This window comes from Pelobates fuscus, chromosome 3 (genome assembly GCF_036172605.1).
Source record: "Pelobates fuscus isolate aPelFus1 chromosome 3, aPelFus1.pri, whole genome shotgun sequence".
NCBI classification, from domain to species: Eukaryota; Metazoa; Chordata; class Amphibia; order Anura; family Pelobatidae; genus Pelobates; species Pelobates fuscus.
The window spans coordinates 222,399,261-222,419,908 of NC_086319.1; the positions used below are offsets into that span (position 1 = coordinate 222,399,261).

At 43.1% G+C, this 20,648-nt stretch overlaps 1 protein-coding gene across 1 annotated transcript in view; it reads right to left on the reverse strand.

Annotated features, from left to right (window-relative positions):
• RINT1 (RAD50 interactor 1) overlaps nt 1-20,648 on the reverse strand; it is a 50,463-nt gene that overhangs the window by 20,834 nt on the left and 8,981 nt on the right. Inside the window, exons 2-6 of the mRNA XM_063448120.1 lie at nt 18,470-18,681; nt 7,183-7,424; nt 6,755-6,928; nt 6,519-6,668; nt 5,120-5,276 (exon numbers count right to left, since the gene is read on the reverse strand). Of these exons, the coding sequence (XP_063304190.1) occupies nt 5,120-5,276; nt 6,519-6,668; nt 6,755-6,928; nt 7,183-7,424; nt 18,470-18,670 (924 nt within the window). The 5' untranslated portion in view covers nt 18,671-18,681. The remainder of the gene's footprint in view (nt 1-5,119; nt 5,277-6,518; nt 6,669-6,754; nt 6,929-7,182; nt 7,425-18,469; nt 18,682-20,648) is intronic.

Here is a 20,648-nt window from a genome sequence, read left to right on the forward strand (position 1 = left end):
TAGATTTATCTTCCCTCAGATACTACACACCCAGTCCCAGGAGGTGGCATCGGTAATACGAGCCTGAATTGAATAGGGAGAGAGGGATCTTTCCTCAAGGTTTCCCAGTTGGCTCGTATCACAGATGCCACATCCTGGGACTGAGTGTGCAGTATCTGAGGGAAGATAAATCTATCCCCTATCCCCATTGACCAATTATCCTGAGTGCTACTGACAAAACAACGCAAATACAATTCCAATGACTGGTTAGCCCTCTGAGCCGTGCCATTGGTTTGGGGGTGATAAGAGGAAGAAAAAGACAATGCCTAACTGTTTATTGAAAGCACTCCAAAACCGAGAGACAAACTGAGAACCCCTGTCAGATACAATATTGTGAGGAATGCCATGCAGTCGGACAATTTCTTGTATAAAGATGAGAACCAGGTCTTGTAAGGATGGCAATTTTTCGAGGGGAACGAAATGAGCCATCTTAGAAAAGCGGTCAACCACCATAAGGATGGTGGTATAGACCATTAGAATTAGGAAGTTCTACAATGAAATCCATAGACAAATGGGACCATGGAACATTAGGAATGGGAAGTGGATGTAACAGTCTACATGGAAGCTTAAGAGGTAGAACAGGCCTGCACATATTCTTTAACATCATTTCTGAGAGAATCCCACCATAATGATCTCATGATCTAGCCTGTCTAGAGGATAGTCGTTTAGCATCCCCTATATAAGCCAAATTCTTGTGGCCATTAATGATCAAAAGGGGATCCTTTGAACCCTCTAAAAGATGTCGCCACTCTTTAAGCGCTAGTATAATGGCCAATAATACTCCGTTGCCAATATCATAATTACGCTCAGTGGGAGACAATTTTCTAGAGAAGTATCCACAGGGATGCAAAGGGGTATCTTGACTCTCCCTCTGAGAGAGAACAGCCCCTACCCCCGTTTCGGAGGCATCAACCTCCAGCATGAAGGGCTTGCTGGTGTCTGGATGTATCAATAGGTCAGCAGAAGCAAATCTTTGTTTGAGAAGTTCAAAAGCTTCTCTAGCCTCTTTAGACCATATCGTACTGCTAGCCCCCTTGCGCGTCATATTGTTGATGGCCACTATCACAGAAGAGAACCCTTTGAGAAATCTCCTGTAATAATTGGCAAACCCAATAAACCTTTGAATGGCTTTTAGTCCATTGGGCAATGGCTTGTAGATTATGAGGGTCTAGCCGAAAGCCAGAGGCAAAAATGTAATACCCCAAACACTGTACTTCAGTCTGATCAAAGATGCATTTTTCCAATTTACAATAAAGTTGATTCTTAAGCAAAGTTTATAATACTTGTTTGACATGTTTGTGGTGAATCTGAAGGTCAGGGGAATAAATAAGGATATCATGCAGATATACTAGGACAAATTAATAAATATAGTCCCTAAGTACATCATTAATAAAGTCTTGGAACATGGCCAGAGCATTGCACAACCCGAAGGGCATCAAAAGGTACTCATAGTGCCCACTTCTAGTGTTAAATGCCGTTTTCCACTCATGATTTTCTTTAATCCTTACCAAATAGTACGCACTCCTGAGGTCAAGTTTAGTAAAGACTTTAGCCCCCTGGAGTCTATCAAACAATTCGGAAATGTGGGGAATGGGGTGAGCATTTTTAATGGTGATTTGTTTAATGCCCTGTAGTCAATGCATGGACGTAATTCACCATCTTTTTTTAGATACAAGAACCCTGCACCAGCAGGTGAGGATGATTTACATATGTGGCCCTTCCTTAGGGAATCTGTAATGTATTCTTCCATTATTCTACTTCTGTGGAGATAAGGCATACACTGCCCCCTTACGTGGCATAGAATATTGGTCTGATTCTTACTGAATACCTCCTTTACCTCCCAGTATTGTATGGGAATTTCAGGAGTCTGAGGCGTAGTAATGGGTAAAGTAATGATGCCCACTCTTTTGGTAATGGGTAATACACATCTGTCTGTACATTCTTTACCCCATTCCAGTATTTCTCCCTTTGCCCAGTCAATATGAGGATTAGTGAGGATTAGTGAGCCAAGGAAATCCTAATATGATGGGACAAGAAGGAGAAGCAATTATCTGGAATGTAATGTCTTCCTTGTGTAGAGCTCAAATAGAAATGTTAATAGGCAAGGTTTCATTGGTAATCAAGGGTTGAGAGGGAGGTCTCCCGTCAATAGCCTCAACAGTGAGAGGTGATGATCACTCCTTGAAAGGTACTAATGGTTTCTTAACAAAATGTATGTTAATGAATTTTCCATCAGAGCTTTGCATGAAAAGTTATTTTTGTTTCACAGGACCATAATATCAAGGAGAAACCCATTTTGGCTGTTACCAGAGGACGTATACATCACACCTAAGACCTGTCCCCTTAACCCCTTAAGGACCAAACTTCTGGAATAAAAGGGAATCATGACATGTCACACATGTCATGTGTTCTTAAGGGGTTAAGGTTCTTAGGTGCGGAAGTTTTCTGGACGTATGGAACAAGCACTCCTCATATGGCCTTTTCTACTGCAGTATAGGCATAGACCCTCTTTTCTCCTATATTGTCTTTCTGCCTCTAACAGTCTAGTGACCCCTAACTGCATAGTTTCGGGTTCGGACTGTGTAGAGAGGTCAGGAACAACAGGTCTGGAGAAACTAGGTGCCAACGACATAGTCATAAGTCTAGTTCGGTTTCTGGTAATTTCTCTGGTTCTTAATATATTATCAATTTGAATAACAAATGTTATAAGCTCATTTAATTTTTTAGGTAGATCTTTGGCAGAAATCTCGTCCAGAATTGCTTCGGATAATCCTTTTTTAAATGCAGTGATTAGCCTGCTATTATTCCAATCTACCTCAGAAGCCAAGGTGCGAAATTCTATGGCATAATCAGATATAGACCGGTTCCCTTGTCTAATATGCATTAGGGCAGTGGAGGCGTCATTCTCCCTGCCTAATAGTTTGAATGTTAATTTGAATTCCGCAATGAATTCCTGGTAATTATGTGCAATACTCCTATTATTCTCCCATAACAGATTGGCCCAAGCTAAGGCTTTACCTTTAAGTTGGCTCATTAGGTAACCAATCTTAGCACTATCTGAGGGAAAAGATTCCGGCGAGGCCCCAAAATGATACTCAATTTGATTCAGAAATCCCCGGCATTCTTGAATATTACCATCAAAATGCGGGGGAGGAGATAGGGAGATAGTAGGTGCCTTCTGTACAATAGGTGGAGGTACATTAGGTGAAGGAGACATAGTTGGAGAAGCCTCAGGTTGTAGATGCGCTGTTCAAGTAAGAAGCGTACTGAAAGCCTGGGCAAATTGATCCATACGGTGATCATTCTCCTCTAGCTTTCTCTCGCAAGCTGCTATGTGCTGACACAATTCTACAGGATCTATGGCCATGTCGTAATGTCAGGATTACTAATTGATCCAGCACGTAGAGTTGTGTCACACATAGGACTAGAAGGTAACGTCTTACCGGGTCTTAGAAAGGCCGGACTTAACGTACCAAAGAATAGTCAGAATACTTGCCGAAGTCAGGGACACAGAATGGGACACAACGATATGGGAAAGCCAAAAGTCAGGGATACCAGAATACAGGGAAGTCAAAACGAAGCCAAAGTCAATAACCAGAAGTAAACGCTCAGGAACACACTCTCGGACAACCACTAAGCGAAACCAAGACATGGCAATGAGGAAAAGTACAATTGCGTTTAAATAAGCCCTTTACAAATCTGACTGGCTGAAAATCGGCCTTTGACCCCAGAACGTGCGCCCGCGCTCCCATGTGACGTCACTTGCACGCCGACATCATAATCAACGTGGGGCTATAATTTGGCGTGGATCGACAGCGGTCGGCGTCCCTCAACATGTTGCTGGAGTCAGGTATACAGATGCATGGCCACTGAGCACAATTACCGCAAGGTGAGGATGAATATGTTACAGGAATTCCTTTAATCTATGCTCGGGGAAAGTTTCGGGATTCCCTGCTCTGTTGCGTTTGTCTATGTTCTGGGAAACATCCCCGAACATAGAAAAACACAACAGAGCAGGGAATCCCTCTAATTCCCACGACGGCTCGCACTTACGACCAGCTCTCTCACGGGGTGGTAAGTGCGTGCCGTCGTAAAACAGGTAGGTTGCCAAACGAGGACCATCTGTATTTTTTATCCACTATCAAAATATGTATAAAGTGTGATATTTATACTTATATAACCTTCATAAATAAACCTACACAACAATAATTTGTTCATATAGTACCGATCTACCCAAGAGTACTAAACGTGATCTTCAATAGTGCCAATTGTGTTGACATTCCGGTTTACATGATTATCCCCTTCCCTATTAAGTGACATATCTGACCAGCCTTAATATGCAAATAAATAGCCATTCTTCCTTATAGTTAAACCCTTTTGGAGAGATACATCTACTCAGGTAAAAATATTGGATTTCTCTGGAGTTCTCGATTCTTGTCCTACTGCTGACTGGAAAGTTGTTGCTGTCCTGTCCTTATGCTGTGTATAGCATATGCTGCTAGGTTTATTCATTTATTGTAGATAGAAATGCAGTGTAGTTTATGCTGGTTAGTTATGATTTAGCTTAGTGTTCCTCAGTAATAAGAGAGGCTATTTATATGTATAACTGACTTAAGCCTTTGTATAAGCTTTTCAGATGATTTATTATTTTTGGATTAATTTAAAATTATTTCATCTTATGAAAAAAAAACATTTTAATATTAAGATGTTTTTATATATGATATTTTTTCTATTATTTTGAGAATCAAAATCATTTTAAACGCTTATCCTGAAATATTAAATCATTTAAAAGTGAATCCCAAATTATTAAATTGAGTCTTTAGTCTGCTAGGTGGAATCTCAAAATATATATTTAGTGGACAAACCTCAGTAAAGCAAATATATTGGTTTGATAATCAAGATATTTCAAATATTATATAATAGCACCACTACAATAATGAATATGCATCTTCTCCTCTTTCCTATTTTTTTTTTTTTTTTTATCAGTAGTTACGGTATATAATAGATAACAAGGTTGGGATTGACCTAATACATTAGATTATTACCACGAGGAGGATGATGAACAATATAATTTACACACCTTACTTAAAGCATTTGTTTGTCTGTTGCCGGTAAAATGATAGCGGAACCTTTTCTGAAGAGGTGAAAGCATGATCTGCATTGGAAGTGTGATTGAAGGAGATACTGGAAGGGAATATTTCTCTGGCATCTGTTTAGGTTTAGCGATTAACTCATCTCTGGTTACAAATGCTTAGGAAACTTTGATAAAATGTGAACAGAAAAAAACCTGACAATTTCAAATGTTTCAAAATAATTTTATGAGAAACATTCTCTTGCTTGTGTCTTTAAAATTGTTTTGTAATTTTTTTTTAACTTATTTATTTTTTACGTACATAGGAAATGTGGTAATTTAAGCAAAACTCAAAGAACACTGCCCCAAGATCCCACACTTGACCAATCCCAAGTTCCATCCCATAACTTTGCTGGCACCAGGACTTACTGCTTATACTAATTACCCCCTGCATAAGTTCAAACACCTATTGTCAATCCCCAGATTATGCCCCTTTAAAGATATAATTACTTGAATTGTGCAATTTAAAAAAAAAAAATTTAAGTGATTTGTAAGGTTGTGTATTAATAGAATTTTGATTTAGACAAACCTGCCAAAACAAGTTTTTACACAAGTCTCATAGCATGATAGTCACTGTGAAAGAAGAAGAAGTACATATGCCCTATCACAATTGTCCACACTCACTGGCTCTGTATGTGTATCTCCAGAGGACCCTGCAAAAGGTACATTATGAAAATAAGTTTGTACGGGCAGTTATTTGTATTAAATAATAAATAGTATGATATTTTCTGAATGTGAGACAACTGCAGATAATGACCAGTCAAATTAGTAAAAGCAGTGGAGCACTGGTATAATTATCTCCAAGTGAGTCAACCTAATCAATTAAGACCCAATTATGTAATTAGTGATGAAAAAAAATCAACACATGGAATCTACAGGTGTTAACTAATCACACACAAAAAAAAGCTAATTAAAATTTGTTAAACAGATACAAATAACAAAAGAAATGAACGAGAAAACATAATAAATCTTATTAAAGGGAAGGAACAATCGAGCATTCTGCTTCTTGGAGGTTTAAGTTCAGCAACCTTATAATTCTAAAGAACTATTTATCTACCAGACTAGTTTACAGTTCAATAGGGGTCTTGTTTTAACATTTTCCCAAATGTAAATACTAAACTAGTACTTTAATGGATTCTTTTGGATAGCAGGCCAAATAGTTTGGTGATCATTTCTACAATCATCCATCAATAGTGCGTCCAATGGATACCCAGGGCAGTAAATAGAGACATTTAAGGAAGACGCACGGCTGAAATTAAGAATTAGTTTGACAGTTGATTTTTCACAAAAAATGTACACGGAATTTAAACATGGTTTTACTAGCACTGAATTGATTTTGAAAGGATACGATGTCTGAAGCTTCAGTAGTTGAGAGAAAAGAGTCTCCAGGTTAGCGTACACATCTGTTAGACTGGTTGAAGATGACAAAGGAGAGAATTGGGACTGAAGAGGACCAATAAAAGGCCACTGTATAAGATTTAAAACCTCTTCAAAATCACTGTGTGGAGAAAAGCAGTCATGATGTATTATCGATCAAGTGTCTGGTAACATCTTTATATGTCATGCCTTGTTTACTACCGTTACCTTGTTAATTTATCCTTTAGAATTTTATGCCAGAACTGAACTGTAGATCTTAGAAAGTTCAATAAATGGGTACAAGATGAATCCTGAAGCTTAATTGCCAGTTCTGCCATAGACACCAAAGTGTTAGCAGCTTCCGCCACATCATTAGTCATGAGATGTTGTTGGATGTTATCACTAAGGAGAAAAAAAAAAACAACGTTTTCCTGTACCTTGTATAAATCGCCAATCACAAAATTCTTAACATCCTTAAGTATTAGTTAACGACACTAGGTGCTAATCTGTACTTTCATCACAGACACATTTAGCATTAATATCATTGAAAATATTCTGTGAAACAAAATACGTTGATATTAACACTCTCCCCTTCTGAACGAAGTAGCGGAATCTTGACTTGTCACACAAAGAGGAACTGTTACATGTTTGCATACCTAAGCTCCTCTATTTGGGAGATCCATTTCAGATAAGAAAGATGTCGCTCCACTTCTTCCATCTGATCTATCAGCAACCCTAGATCCTCCATCCATGGGGCAGATTGAACAAGATGTTTGTCAATTAAATCTTTCACAATGGCTTCTTTCTCTAGAAGATGTCCAATGACCTCTTTTGTATCTTCTGCATTTTTCAGAGCTGCCTGAATTCGTTTAGGTGCTTCAGATGAAACGGTGAGAACCTGAAAAGAGGACCCAAAAATATGGTCATGGAAATAGTTTTGCTCAGGACTAATGCTGCTGTATCCTCACACTAGCACGTAAACTCCAAATTAATTTCAAAGATAAAAAATATATCTCAGGAGTTTTAGGAAACAGCTGAAAATACAAAGATGGGTAGTTATTCCTCTTTTTATATCTGACTGAAAGGGACATGCATCACTTGACAAATTTTTTTTTTAAATCAGAAAGTAAACATTGGGGGGGGGCGGGAATGGGGGCAAAGTGGACGAGGAGATGGGAAAGTGAAAACGGAGATAGACATTAATGATATCTTGCACTCACTGATAGATAGGCAGTTTGGTGTAAGTCAGTTGAGGCAGCTGGTATGAGGAATAGGAAACAGTGCCTTCCTCGGAAACTGATCAAATGCCTGATCTGATGGAGAGGTACTTCTATTTATAGCAACTGATCTTACTCGCCGCTGAGCACAATGGTAACACACGTGTGACATCAGTGGTACAGGGGTCGCTATCGATAGACATGGAAACCTTAATAGGTGTGAGCTAGGATATTCCTCATGTAGCCAAAAATGTTCCAAGAATGTATAAGCATGAACCACTAAATGTTTACCACTGTAAGTGTAAATGTCTCAGTAACACATCTTATGTAATGGATGTGAGTGAGGACACTACACATGACATTGGAAATGTTTGAAGAAGGCTGTCACAATGTTTAAGCTTGTACCTAATGATTGTATATAATTGTAAATGCACTTGAAAAAGCCCAACAATTAGGTGAAACACATTGTGTACACTTTTATTTGTTTTTATTTTCAATGTTATAATAATGTTTAAATCATATTATAACCATTGGACCTTCCTGACAGGGCCGGATTAACATAGGGGCTGGTGGAGCTGCAGCTCCAGGCCCAGGCCCAGGCCCATTTAAAAAAATAAAAAAAAGTTGTTTTTTTTTAAAACACACACTACTCTTAGGTTTGCCTAGTATTTTACCGGCACAGCCGGTATTTGAGGCTGCCTGGCCGTGCCGGTATTGCAGTAATACCGGCAATACAAATGCAGGTATTTTTCTCAGTATAAACGGAGATTACTGTAATACCAGCACCAGCCAGTAGGGGTCACAGTGTGTGGAGAGAGGCAGGGATAGGAAGTTACAGCATATCCCTCCCTGCCTCTCTCTACTACTCACTGATCCGCGGGGGAGCAGTTACACAGCACAGAGAGTCGAGACAGCAGCTCCCAGCCTGCAGAGACAGCCTACAGCTCAGGTAAGTGAAGGATGGGGGGAAAGGCAGCAAGGAGACATGGGGACACAGACACTGGGAGACACTTGGGGACACTGGTAAACATGGGGACACTGAAACACTAGGGGACACTGTGAGATATGGGGATGCTGAGACACATGGGGATGCTGAGACACATGGGGACATTGGGAGACACACTGGGACACGGAGACACATGGGACACAGTGTCCTCATGCCTCCAAGCCAGTGTCCCTATTGTCTCAGTGTCCCCTAGTTTCCCAGTGTCTATGTCCCCATGTCTCCCAGTCAGTCCCCCTAGTGTCTCAGTGTCCCCATGTCTCCCATTGTCCCTATGTCTCCCAGCCAGTGTCTCTAGTGTCTGTTTCCCCATGTCTCTCAGTGTCCCCAAATGTCTCCATGTCTCCCAGTGTCCCCAAGTGTCTCCATGCCTCCCTGCCAGTGTCCCTTGTGTCTTAGTGTTCCCATGTCTCCCAGTGTCTCTGTCTCCATGTCTCTGTGTTCCTAGTGTCTATGTCCCCATTTCTCCCAGTGTCCCCATTGACTTCCTGCTGCTAGGGGGTATGGATTTACACCATCTCCATTAGATGCTTGAGAGGTATGACTGTTTTAGTGTCTATTGTCGATAAGATTCTTGTCATGACTGCTAGTGTGGTCCGGCACGCAGAACTATGTAACATCTACATAGACAGAACAGAAAATGATTCCTTAGAATGGCCGGCCTAATACGTTAAAAACAGAGAATGGTCAAGGGAGCCAGAAATATACAATACCATTTAACAAGCCAAGTCAGGGAAGCCGGGAATCAGAATAATCAGGAATAGTCAAGGTCAAAATACTTATATCACATATCCACCTTGAACTTGAGGACTTCTTCAAGGCACTGCTCCCTCACATCATCTCCTCTACATCATTGTAAATGTAACTACCTTTGATATGCTCGACTTAATCTTGAAAAAAACAAATTTCAAAATGTTAAAGGACCACTCTAGTGCCAGGAAAACATACTCGTTTTCCTGGCACTAGAGTGCCCTGAGGGTGCCCCCACCCTCAGGGACCCCCTCCCGCCCGGCTCTGGAAAGGGGAAAGGGGTAAAAACTTACCTTTTTCCAGCGCTGGGCGGAGAGCTCTCCTCCTCCGATCCTCCTCTTCTCCTCCCCGTCAGCTGAATGCGCACGCGCGGCAAGAGCTGCGCGCGCATTCAGCCGGTCACATAGGAAAGCATTCATAATGCTTTCCTATGGACGCTTGCGTGCTCTCACTGTGATTTTCACAGTGAGAATCACGCAAGCGCCTCTAGCGGCTGTCAGTGAGACAGCCACTAGAGGAAATAGGGGAAGGCTTAACCCATTCACAAACATAGCAGTTTCTCTGAAACTGCTATGTTTATGAAAAAATGGGTTAACCCTAGAAGGACCTGGCACCCAGACCACTTCATTAAGCTGAAGTGGTCTGGGTGCCTAGAGTGGTCCTTTAAGCTTCCAACATATCTAAAACATCCATACATTTCCAATAGCTCCGGGAGTGTAAAACATAAAATACATGTTCCTACCACTAGCAGACAATAATCCAAAATTGGGAGATAGCGTAGACAACTCCCTTCAGCAGCACTAAATTAAGGGTGGCTCACCCCAGGCCAGAGTATTAGGTAGTGAAACCTAACCAACCGTCCCACACACCTAGGTAACACGAACCTTAACAAGGTCCCTGGAGGAAGATGAGAAATAATGAGGCAGAAATAATCCCGAAAATCCGATATAAATCAATAAAATCACAGAAACTTGCAGGAGGGATGTAATCCACGTTTATTACGTACCTGTGAAAATTTCAGACAAAAAAATGTCAGTCTGGGATCTCTCCATACAAAATCCAAGATGGCCACCGAAAAGCCAGTGAAAATAAAAACGAGAATGAAAAAGAACCGAATGCTGGAGAAACCCGCAAACGGTTCAGTAAGAAACCTAACCATAAAACATACGAAATGGAAAAGAAACTACCAAATGAACAGACAACTTGAATAGGAAATAGCCGCCGTTCGCAGCCAAACTAGTGAACCCAGTGGGACAAAAATCTAGCATGAGAAAGATCGCGTTTGGAGTGCAAAATGATACGAATGCGCAGAGTGCGCGAATCACAGAAATAGCGCAATCGCGGTGTCGAACGCTGTAAGAGTGGCGAACATAGCCACTGAGGGGAAAGACTTCCCGGCACTCAGAGCTGATGACCGTGAGGGGCACGTTTCTGAGTGTCGGGAATACGAGAATGGGGCAGTGAAAGGTAGTAAGTAAAGGGGACCTAGCTATATAAAGGACAGGGACCCCTGTTTAAGAGGTCCTGAGGCAATTTTCTCCAAGGAAAGTCAAAAGCAGTATACGGTTAAAATAGATATAAATTAAATATATAAACATAAAAATAAAATTATAATACAATATTTAAGCCAAAGAAAATGAGAGAACAAAATACTCTGACCTGACTTGTGATGGAGCAGCAAAAAAAGAGGAAGTACCTCAGTGGGAGGGGCCTATTATACCTTGAACTTATCTCTGATTGGCTCTTATTCCTTTATTCGTTGCTGCTATGGAGTAAGTAAAGAAAGTTATGCAAAATATAAAGCCTCCTGTCACGTGGTATAATTTATTTTTAAATCTGCATATTTTGTAAAATGAAAGAGGACAAACTCTTCACACATAAAGCATTTTGCATGCTAAAGTTCTTTAGGAGTCTTAATGTCCCTTTAACTTCAAAAAGGGACACATTTTGAACTGACACAATGAAAACTTGCTTTATTTTTTTTAATTTATTTTTTTATAGAGATTTCCTGCTAATCCATGCTTTGCCCTCACAGCTGATTAGGGCAGGAATATTTAAGTTAAAACAAAGAAAGGTATAAAAAGAACCTTCTGTCATCTATACAGCAGCCTTCTTTTTATCTAAAACGTGGCATAATCTTGATGTGGTAAGATCTTTCAAAATAGATCTGAATAAGCTAAGGAATTCAGAAAATCGAATTAACAATTTATCATTCCATTAGGTCATCAAGAAGGTTTAACCCCCTCTATTTCGACTATTAGAGGATGGATTACGTCTACAATTCAGAAATATTTTCATGTTAGTATACAGCACTCTACTGTTGGAGACATTGTACTGTCCTCACAATGAGAACAATCTTAAAAAAAAAAAAAAAAACTATTATAACACTTCACTTCCAGTATTAAGCAGAGACATTGTTATTTTACTGCACTTGCAGAATGTAAAAATGATTACCAGACTGTAGAGGAACAACTTTCTATTTTAAAAGACACAGATCTGATGGCTGCAGGTGTGCTAAAAATGACAGCTCCTCCCTGCTTTCAAACAGTACAGAATGTTTAACTATGTCATATAATTCATACAGTCAGAGAGGGGTATGACACTCTGACATGGACTCTGACATTTTACTGTTAACATTAGCATTCCAGAGATTGATGGATACTGCTATAGCATTTTTAAACCTTTTTTTTTTTTTTTTTTTTTAAAGAAATTAATTATTTAACAGTTTACTGTATGTGGAATTGTAGCAGACTCATTCCCTACAGTTTGGTTGTCCGTACCCCCTGTTCATTTCCTGAATGGATGGTGTGTGGTCCCTTATTTTAATACCTCCCCGAACACCGACCACCCCTGTCTGTTAGCCGCAATAAAGTCATTAACTCGAGTGTTTTCCCTGGGTGGCCGCCATTTATATAACCAAACACACGTGCTCCAGTGAATGGCAGCCATTTTGTCTACCGAACGCAGGCAGCGGTACATGGTCGAAAGTCTGGAACTAATTTCAGCCATGCCATTCCATGAACCCAGACGAAGATTGTACCACTGTCAGTCCCACTTCCTGACCAACTAGACAAAAGACGTTTGGGAGATAGGAACTACCGACTGGGGGGAGAGCATTCGCTCTCTAGAAGCATTCAATCGGTGTTCGCACAGGAACCGCCGAAAGCAGACCAGCTAATGCCCTTGTTTCTCTGGAACGGTTTTGGGCCTTCATCTCATGGTTGGCAGGTCAAAAATTTACCCAAATGGTGATTCTGTTCTACCGAACGGATCTGAGTGCTATTTGGACAACTTGGGTGCTCAGATCCAGGCTATTCGGGGATATAAGACTTGTGGGATTCCTGTAAAATTTGACTGTTTTGGGGGTGTTTTCTTTAACTGAGAGATAATTGAGTTACTCAGTTTTGACTCAATTATCTCCCAGTCACAGGGACGCCTGGGAGGGGCTTGTGTATTTTTGAATGGAGACCCCACGCTGGGGGTCTGTACATAAAAGGCTGCGTTTGTGTGGAATAAATCAGTTGTTCTCCCAGAACTGTGTGCCGTCCAGTTACTGGGAAGGGATAGAGCTATTCAAATATCAGTGCCTTGTTGCTGCATTCCTCTCTTCTAGGATCCAGCGAAGGAAAATTGCTTGTAAGGACTAGCGCTCCGCTAAAGAGCATTACGCTCAAAAGCAGATAGTATTTTTACATTCTGTTGCCACTTTTAGCAAGCTGAGATGCTTGTAATGCCATCAGGGTCATTACAAATACATACAAGCAAGGTATTTGACCATTTGTATATATCTATTGTAATTTTATACTAAGATTTCAGGCCCTGTGTGACGTATTTTAAGGTAAATGATGTTGTATATTGTCTAAAGCCATTAATTTACCAAATCTTTATTTTATACAAAATAAGATATCTATGCACAAAATTTCTGTTTTATTATATATGTATATATGCATCACTTGGTTCAAATAAATGTTATCAAATTTTTTTCAATAAAAAAAAAAAATAATAATAATGTTCGGTAGGTGAAGGGTTTCAATTGCCAAGTCTACATATAACAAAAGTGGAACTATAAACATCACACTGTATGTTTACTAAAGAATGTGTCACATCTAGAGTTGAACGGAGACCTGGATGTTCGGGTCCGGCCGAACTTTGAAAAAAAAAAAAAAGTCCGGGTTCGGGCTCGAACTTGAACCCGAACCCCATGGAAGTCAATAGGGACCCAAACTTTTGGGCACAAAAAAAGACTCTAAAAAAAAAAAAGGAAGCAAAATGGGGGTAAGAGTAGGACAAAAAATTTAAAATACAGCTGAGCCATAAAATAGCACTACATGGAATCTTTGATTTTAGCTTTGGAAGAACATAAATCAAAATCTAAAGCATGGCTGTCAGGAGGATCACCAGCATTATCCATTTGAGAGAGGGTTGGAGTGCAGGGTATTCTCTTTCAGTGTTCAAACTGAGCTCAACTCCTGATGCATGGAGAAAAGGCCTTCACAAGCCTCTGCTATTAGTGACCCATAGGTTGAGGAGGCGGTGACCGTGGCGGTGTAGGTGGAAGCCGCGGTGGAGGAGGAGGAGGTAGCCAACACTGTTTTTTATTTGTTCTTTTGTTTTGTTTTTAGTCTAACAATGGCTGGGTGAGGCCGGTATAAATGTCTATTCTGCTCAAGGTATAGACAAGTCTGGTGGGATCCATGCCTGGTTCATTTTAATAAAAGTGAGCTTGTCCACGTTGGCTGTGCACAGGCGGCTGCGCTTGTCTGTGATAACTCCCCCTGCCGTGCTAAACCCACGTTCAGACAATACACTGGCTGCAGGGCAGGCCAGCACCTCCAAGGCATAAAGGGCAAGCTCAGGCCATGTGCCCAATTTGGAGACCCAGAAGTCAGTACGTGTAGGCGTGTGCACACGAACTTTTCCACCATGTTGCTGAAATGCTGCCTCCTGCTAAGACATTCCATATCAGATGGTGGTGCTGGTTGTTGTGGCGTGCTGACAAAGCTTTTCCACATTTCGTCAATGCTAACCCTGCCTTCTGAGGTGCTGGCGGTGTCCCAGCTGCGTTGGCGACCTCCTCCTCCTCCTCTGCTTTCGCCTTGTGCTTCCACTGAGCCCCCGGTGTCAGTTGGGAATGCCCTCAGCAGCGCGTCTACCAGCGTGCGCTTGTAGTCGCACATCTTCCGATCACGCTCCAGTGAGGGAATTAAGTATGGCACGTTGTCCTTGTAACGGGGATCCAGCAGGGTGGCCACCCAGTAATCAGCACAAGTTAGAATGTGGGAAACTCGGCAGTCGTTGCGCAGGCACTGCAGCATGTAGTCGCTCATGTGTACCAGGCTGCCCAGAGGCAAGGACAAGCTGTCCTCTGTGGGAGGTGTATCATCTGTGTCCTCCGTATAGCCACGCTCTAGTGATGCCCATGAGCTGCGTTGGGTGCCACCCTGCTGTGAACACAGTTCCTCCTCCTCATCATCATCATCCTCCTCCTCATCCTCCAGAACTTTGCCCTGGCTGGACAATTGTGTACCTGGCCTATGCTGGTGCAGGAATCCACCCTCCAAGCCACTTGTGAATGACTGGCCTGATAACCGTGGAAATGACCCTTCTTCCTCCTGTGCCACATCCTCTTCTATCATTGCCCAAAGCGTTTTTTCAAGGAGACCTAGAAGCAAGATAGTAAGGCTGAGAATGGCGTCATCGGCACTGGCCATGTTGCTGGAGTACTTGAAACAGTGCAAAATGGCACACAGGTCTCGCATGGAGGCCCACTCATTGGTGGTGAAGTGGTGCTGTTCCACAGAGCGACTGACCCATGCTTGCTGCATCTGAAACTCCACTATTGCCTGCTGCTGCTCGCACAGTTTCTCCAGCATGTGCAAGGCGGAGTTCCACCTCGTGGGCACGTCGCACATGAGGCGGTGAGCGGGAAGGCTTAAGTTACACTGAAGCACAGACAAGCGAGCAGCAGCAGGGTGAGAACGCCGAAAGCGTGCACACTTTCTGCAGCAGCTCTTATATATCTGGGTAGTTTTTCAGGAATTTCTGCACCACCAAATTGGGATGTGCGTCAAACCGGCTAGGCCCAGAGCTGCTACGAGATTTCGCCCATTATCGTACACCACCAGGCCTGGCTTGAGGCTCAGTGGCAACAACCACTCATCGGTTTGTTGTTTCATGTCCGTCCACAGCTCCTGCGCGGTGTGGGGTTTTTCCCCCAAACATATGAGTTTTAAAACAGCCTGCTGTCGTTTCCCCCTGGCTGTGCTGAAGTTGGTGGTGAAAGTGTTACGCTGCCTGGATGAGGTGGTGGTAGAGGAGGAGGAAGCGGAGTAGGAGGAGGAGACAACAGGAGGCAAAGAGAAATGCCCTGCAATCCCCGGTGGCGGAAGGACATGCGCCAAACTGCTATCCGCCTCAGGCCCAGCCGCCACTACATTTGCCCAGTGTGCAGTTAGGGAGATATAGCGTCCCTGCCTGTGCTTACTGGTCCATGTATCTGTGGTTATGTGGACCTTGCCACAGATGGAGTTGCGCAGTGCACAGCTGATTTTGTCCACCAATTGGTTGTGCAGGGAAGGGATGGCTCGCCTGGAAAAGTAGTGGCGGCTGGGAACCACGTACTGTGGGACAGCCACCGCCATCAGGTTTTTAAAACTGTCTGTCTCCACCAGACGGAATGACAGCATTTCAAAGGCCACAAATTTTGAAATGCTGGCATTCAGGGCCAGGGATCGCAGGTGGCTAGGGGGGTACTTCCTCTTTCTCTCCAGTGTTTGGGAGATGGACAGCTGAACGCTTCCATGAGACAGTGTGGAGATGCTTGGGGACGGTGGCGGGCGTGGTGGTGTTGCTGCCACATCCTCTGTTTGCAGGGTGGCCGAGACAGCAGCAGAAGAGGAAGCAGGAGGAGCCTAAAACATTTCTTGGTTTTTGAGGTGCTTACTCCACTGCAGCTCGTGCTTTGCTTAGATGCCTGGTCATGCAGGTTGTGCTCAGGTTTAGCACGTTTATGCCTCGCTTCAGGCTCTGATTGCACAGCGTGCAAGCCACTCGTGTTTTGTCGTCAGCACATTGTCTGAAGAACTGCCACACCAGGGAACTTCTTGGAGCTGGCTTTGGTGTGCTTGGTCCCGGAGTGCAGTGGGCAGTAGCAGGCGTACCGTCTAGGGGACGGCCGCTCCGCTTTTGCACTCTGCTCCCTCTTATGCTGTGCTGGTGCCTCTGTGCGACCACCGCCTCTTCCTCCAAACTGCACACTTCACTCGCATGACCTTGATTCCATGTGGGGTCTAGGACCTTATCATCCTCCACATCATCTTCCACCCACTCCTCAACCCTGCCCTCCTTGCCGGTCTGCACACTGTGTTTCATCATCATCAGAGACGTGCTGCGGTGGTCCTTGCATGTCCACATCCTGACACATAAGTGGTTGTGCATCAGTGCACTCAATCTCTTCCACTTCTGGGGCAGGGCTAGGTGGATGGCCCACGGAAACCCCGCCAGCAGAGTCATCGAAAAGCATAAGAGACTGCTACATGACTTGTGGCTCAGACTGCTTGGCTGATTTGCAAGGGGGTGAGGTGAAAGACAGATGGCCATGGGCTGCAGGTGCCAACTCTGAGTTTTCAGCAGGGGACCGGGTGGGAGACAATGTGAAGGAACTGGAGGCACTGTCAGCCATCCAACCAACATCGCCTGTACTTGTTCTGGCCTCACCATTCGTAGAGAAGCATTGGGGCCTACCATATAACGCTGAAGGTTCTGTCGCGTACTCGCACCTGAGGAAGGTGTTTCACTTGTGCGTGTAGCTGGCACAGATGACCACGTCCTCTCCTTGCAACAGGAGCTCCACCAACATCAGCAGCACCACGACCAGGGCCACGTCCCTTATTTGACGCTCTCCTCATTCTTTGCGTTCACCCACCAAACTAACAGATGTTTTATGTCAGGTGACAATGTAACCGCCAATAGTCAACAATTTTTGTTTTGTTTATTGGACTGCAAGAAATGCACCGCAGGATGCAAATGTAGTATTTAGCACCCAAAACAATTTGAATTTTTCAAAGTGCGCTGAAAGCACAGTATTTGACAGTTCTATTTGACTCTCAGATATGAAGTGCAGGCACCAAATTGACTTTTTAGCACCTAAAGAATTAAATTTTTACAACTGCAATGTAAGCACAATATTTGACGCTTCTATTTGACTCTCAGATATGAAGTGCAGGGCCCAAATTTACTATTTAGCAGATTAGCACCCAGAAAATAAGAATGTTTACAATTGCGGTGAAAACACAGTATTTGACGCTTCTATTTGACTCTAAGATATGAAGAGCACGCCCCAAATTTACAATTTAGCAGTTTAGCACCAAAATAATTGGAATTTTTACAACTGCGCTGTAACCACAGTATTTGACGCTTCTATTTGACTTTCAGATATGAAGTGCACACCCAAAATGTACTATTCAGCACCAAAAAAAATTACTTTTTAAAACTCAGATGTAACCGCAGTATTTTACGCTTCTATTTGACTCTCAGATATGAAGTGCAGCCCACTAATGTACTAGTTTGCAGAATTCTTTCCTAATCTGTCCCTGAAAGCGGCAGCATCCTCTCCCTACACTAATAAGAGCTCATGTGACGTGTGGCACTACGTGACTCCAGCTTATATATAGAGGCTGGGTCACATGCTGCACTGGCCAATCACAGCCATGCCATTAGTAGGCATGGCTGTGATGGCTTCTAAGGGCACACGAGTCAAACGCTTGTTGATTGGCTGCCCTGCATACACTGATATGTCTGTGTTTGGGTCCGGGGTCCAAAAAACGTAATGTTCGGTACGAACCCGAACTTTACAGTCCGGGTTCGCTCAACTCTAGTCACATCCCCATAGAGATTAACATAATTCAGCATTTTGAAAATGTATAGACAAGACCACCACATTTTAAAAACCAGTTACAAGTTCTTAATACATACCTGTTCTTCCAGTGTTTTTTTCTCCTGTGCTATGGTCTCAATGAGACTAGCCACTTTCTTTAGGGACTTAAAATCATTCCCAATTTCCTTCTCGACAAACTCGCAGACATAAGATGGAATATCACACGTATCAGGGTCTAAGTGATCACTTATCTTCTCTTGGTCACTGTTACTTGAGTTGCCACTGACATCAGAAGCCATATTTTCGCTGCCTGCAAAATACACAGGGTAACTGATCAGTGCACACGTTTCCGTAAACGGTAATGTTTTTTAACTATGGTACACATGCACATTTTACATAAATATTGACATTGGTAATCTATCATTGTAAATAATCATGTGGAATTTAAGGGTGAAGTGGATAAAATAAAATAAGTAATATATTTTCACTGTGATGCTATAGTATGTTACTAGTGGCGTTTGCTTGAAACAAGGCTGGTTCTAAACAGTTCATAATAAAAAGTGAAGGTATTAAACTTTAAATATGCAAACAATAATATGTTTCATGCATTGCTGAATATGTATCTACCGGTATATCAAGGGTGCACAAAAGATATATCCCCAGATGTTTTAAAACAACAACTTCCATTATGCTTTGTCATTCTAAAAACATGCAAAGCTTCATGGGAGTTGTAGTTCTACAACATCTGGGGATCTACCTTTTTGGTATCCCTGATCTAAATCAATGCCCTCTCCCCTTTAGATAACTTTTAATATCGGCTACTCACTGTGTTATACAGTGGCCAAGTCTCACCTTCACTCACAGTGACTGGGAGTGTGGGGGTCTTGGAACCAAAAACAATATAACTATATATAAACTCCCACCTACTAGCACCCAAGTCTCCATGGAAACAATAAACTAAACATTCATCATTCTATTATATAATAATAGAAATGCACCCAAGTCTGCCTGTCTCTTACAGTGATGATGACTGACAGGCAGATTTGAGGGTAAGTATGGGCACAGCCCTGTCAACCCATTGCCATTAAAGAGATTTTCTAGCTCCAGAATCACTACAGCTTAACCCCTTAAGGACTGAGCCAAATGTACAAGTTGTGAACAAAACAAAATGTAAACAAAACCTGGCATTTGGGGGGCGGGGCCAGGCCGCCGAGCGAGATGGTCGCATGTCAGACCAGCTCCTGAAACTTCGGAAGAAACGAGCAAGAAAATCTGACTTTTCAGCATAAAAAAGGTGACCAACGACGGTAAACCTCATCGGGTGGAGAGTACCGGACCCAGGGTGAGGCTGGCCCCACTGGTTTCAGTCCCCTGGTGGAAGAATCCTCACTGGTGCCAACGAGGCCTACTCCGGCGGTGAGTGGAGCAGACGGCCGCTGCTCCGCTATCCTGCCCATCGGTGCTCAGACAAGGGCCAGACCCGTGGGGACATGGCCCCGTTCCCCCCCCTATGGACCGGGGGGGTGATCCTGGTCCTCACCCCCGCATGACCCGACCACCCAGGGAGCAGCAGCAGGGCCACCCTGATTCAACATCAAGGCGCAGCAGTAAAGATGGCGGAGACCATAGGGGTTGGCGCCAAAACTGGCAGTGAGGCCCAGAAGCGGCCCACACCGCTCCCCCTGAAAAGTATGTACCTGCGGGCCGATCCGGCAAGAGGCGACACCTTCACAAGTGAGTCCCACTGGAAACACCTTTGCGGCTACGGCCTGAAAACACAAAGTCGGGAGACTCACCAACACAGACGCCGACCCCCACTGAGACACCCAGGCCACACACTCCTCGACTGAGGGGACTTCGACACACATCACGGCAGCACAGACCGGCACAGGGGGCTCCCACTCATCCACTAAAAGGCATTGGCTGACACTATGGAGACTGGGACATTGTAGGCTGAATGCTCGCAGCCGCGGAGGTTTTTCTGTTCTAGCTGGACTCCCATGACTGCCTGCCGACATTGCTGCTTGACTCTCGTTTCCCTAGCCTGTTCACACGGGGGTTTGTGGGGACAGATGTCACTGGTAGTTTATTAGATTTCACATGAGAATAACTATGTCCAGACTAGCTCAGATTCAAGCGAGTTTAACCCTATTTGTGCCTTTGCTGTCTGCAACCTATGCTTCGTAACATACATGTCTATTTTAAGTTTTGCATTATTATTTTACGTTAATGATTGTTATAATGCAGCTAGGCACTTACAGCACCATTAATTAAAAG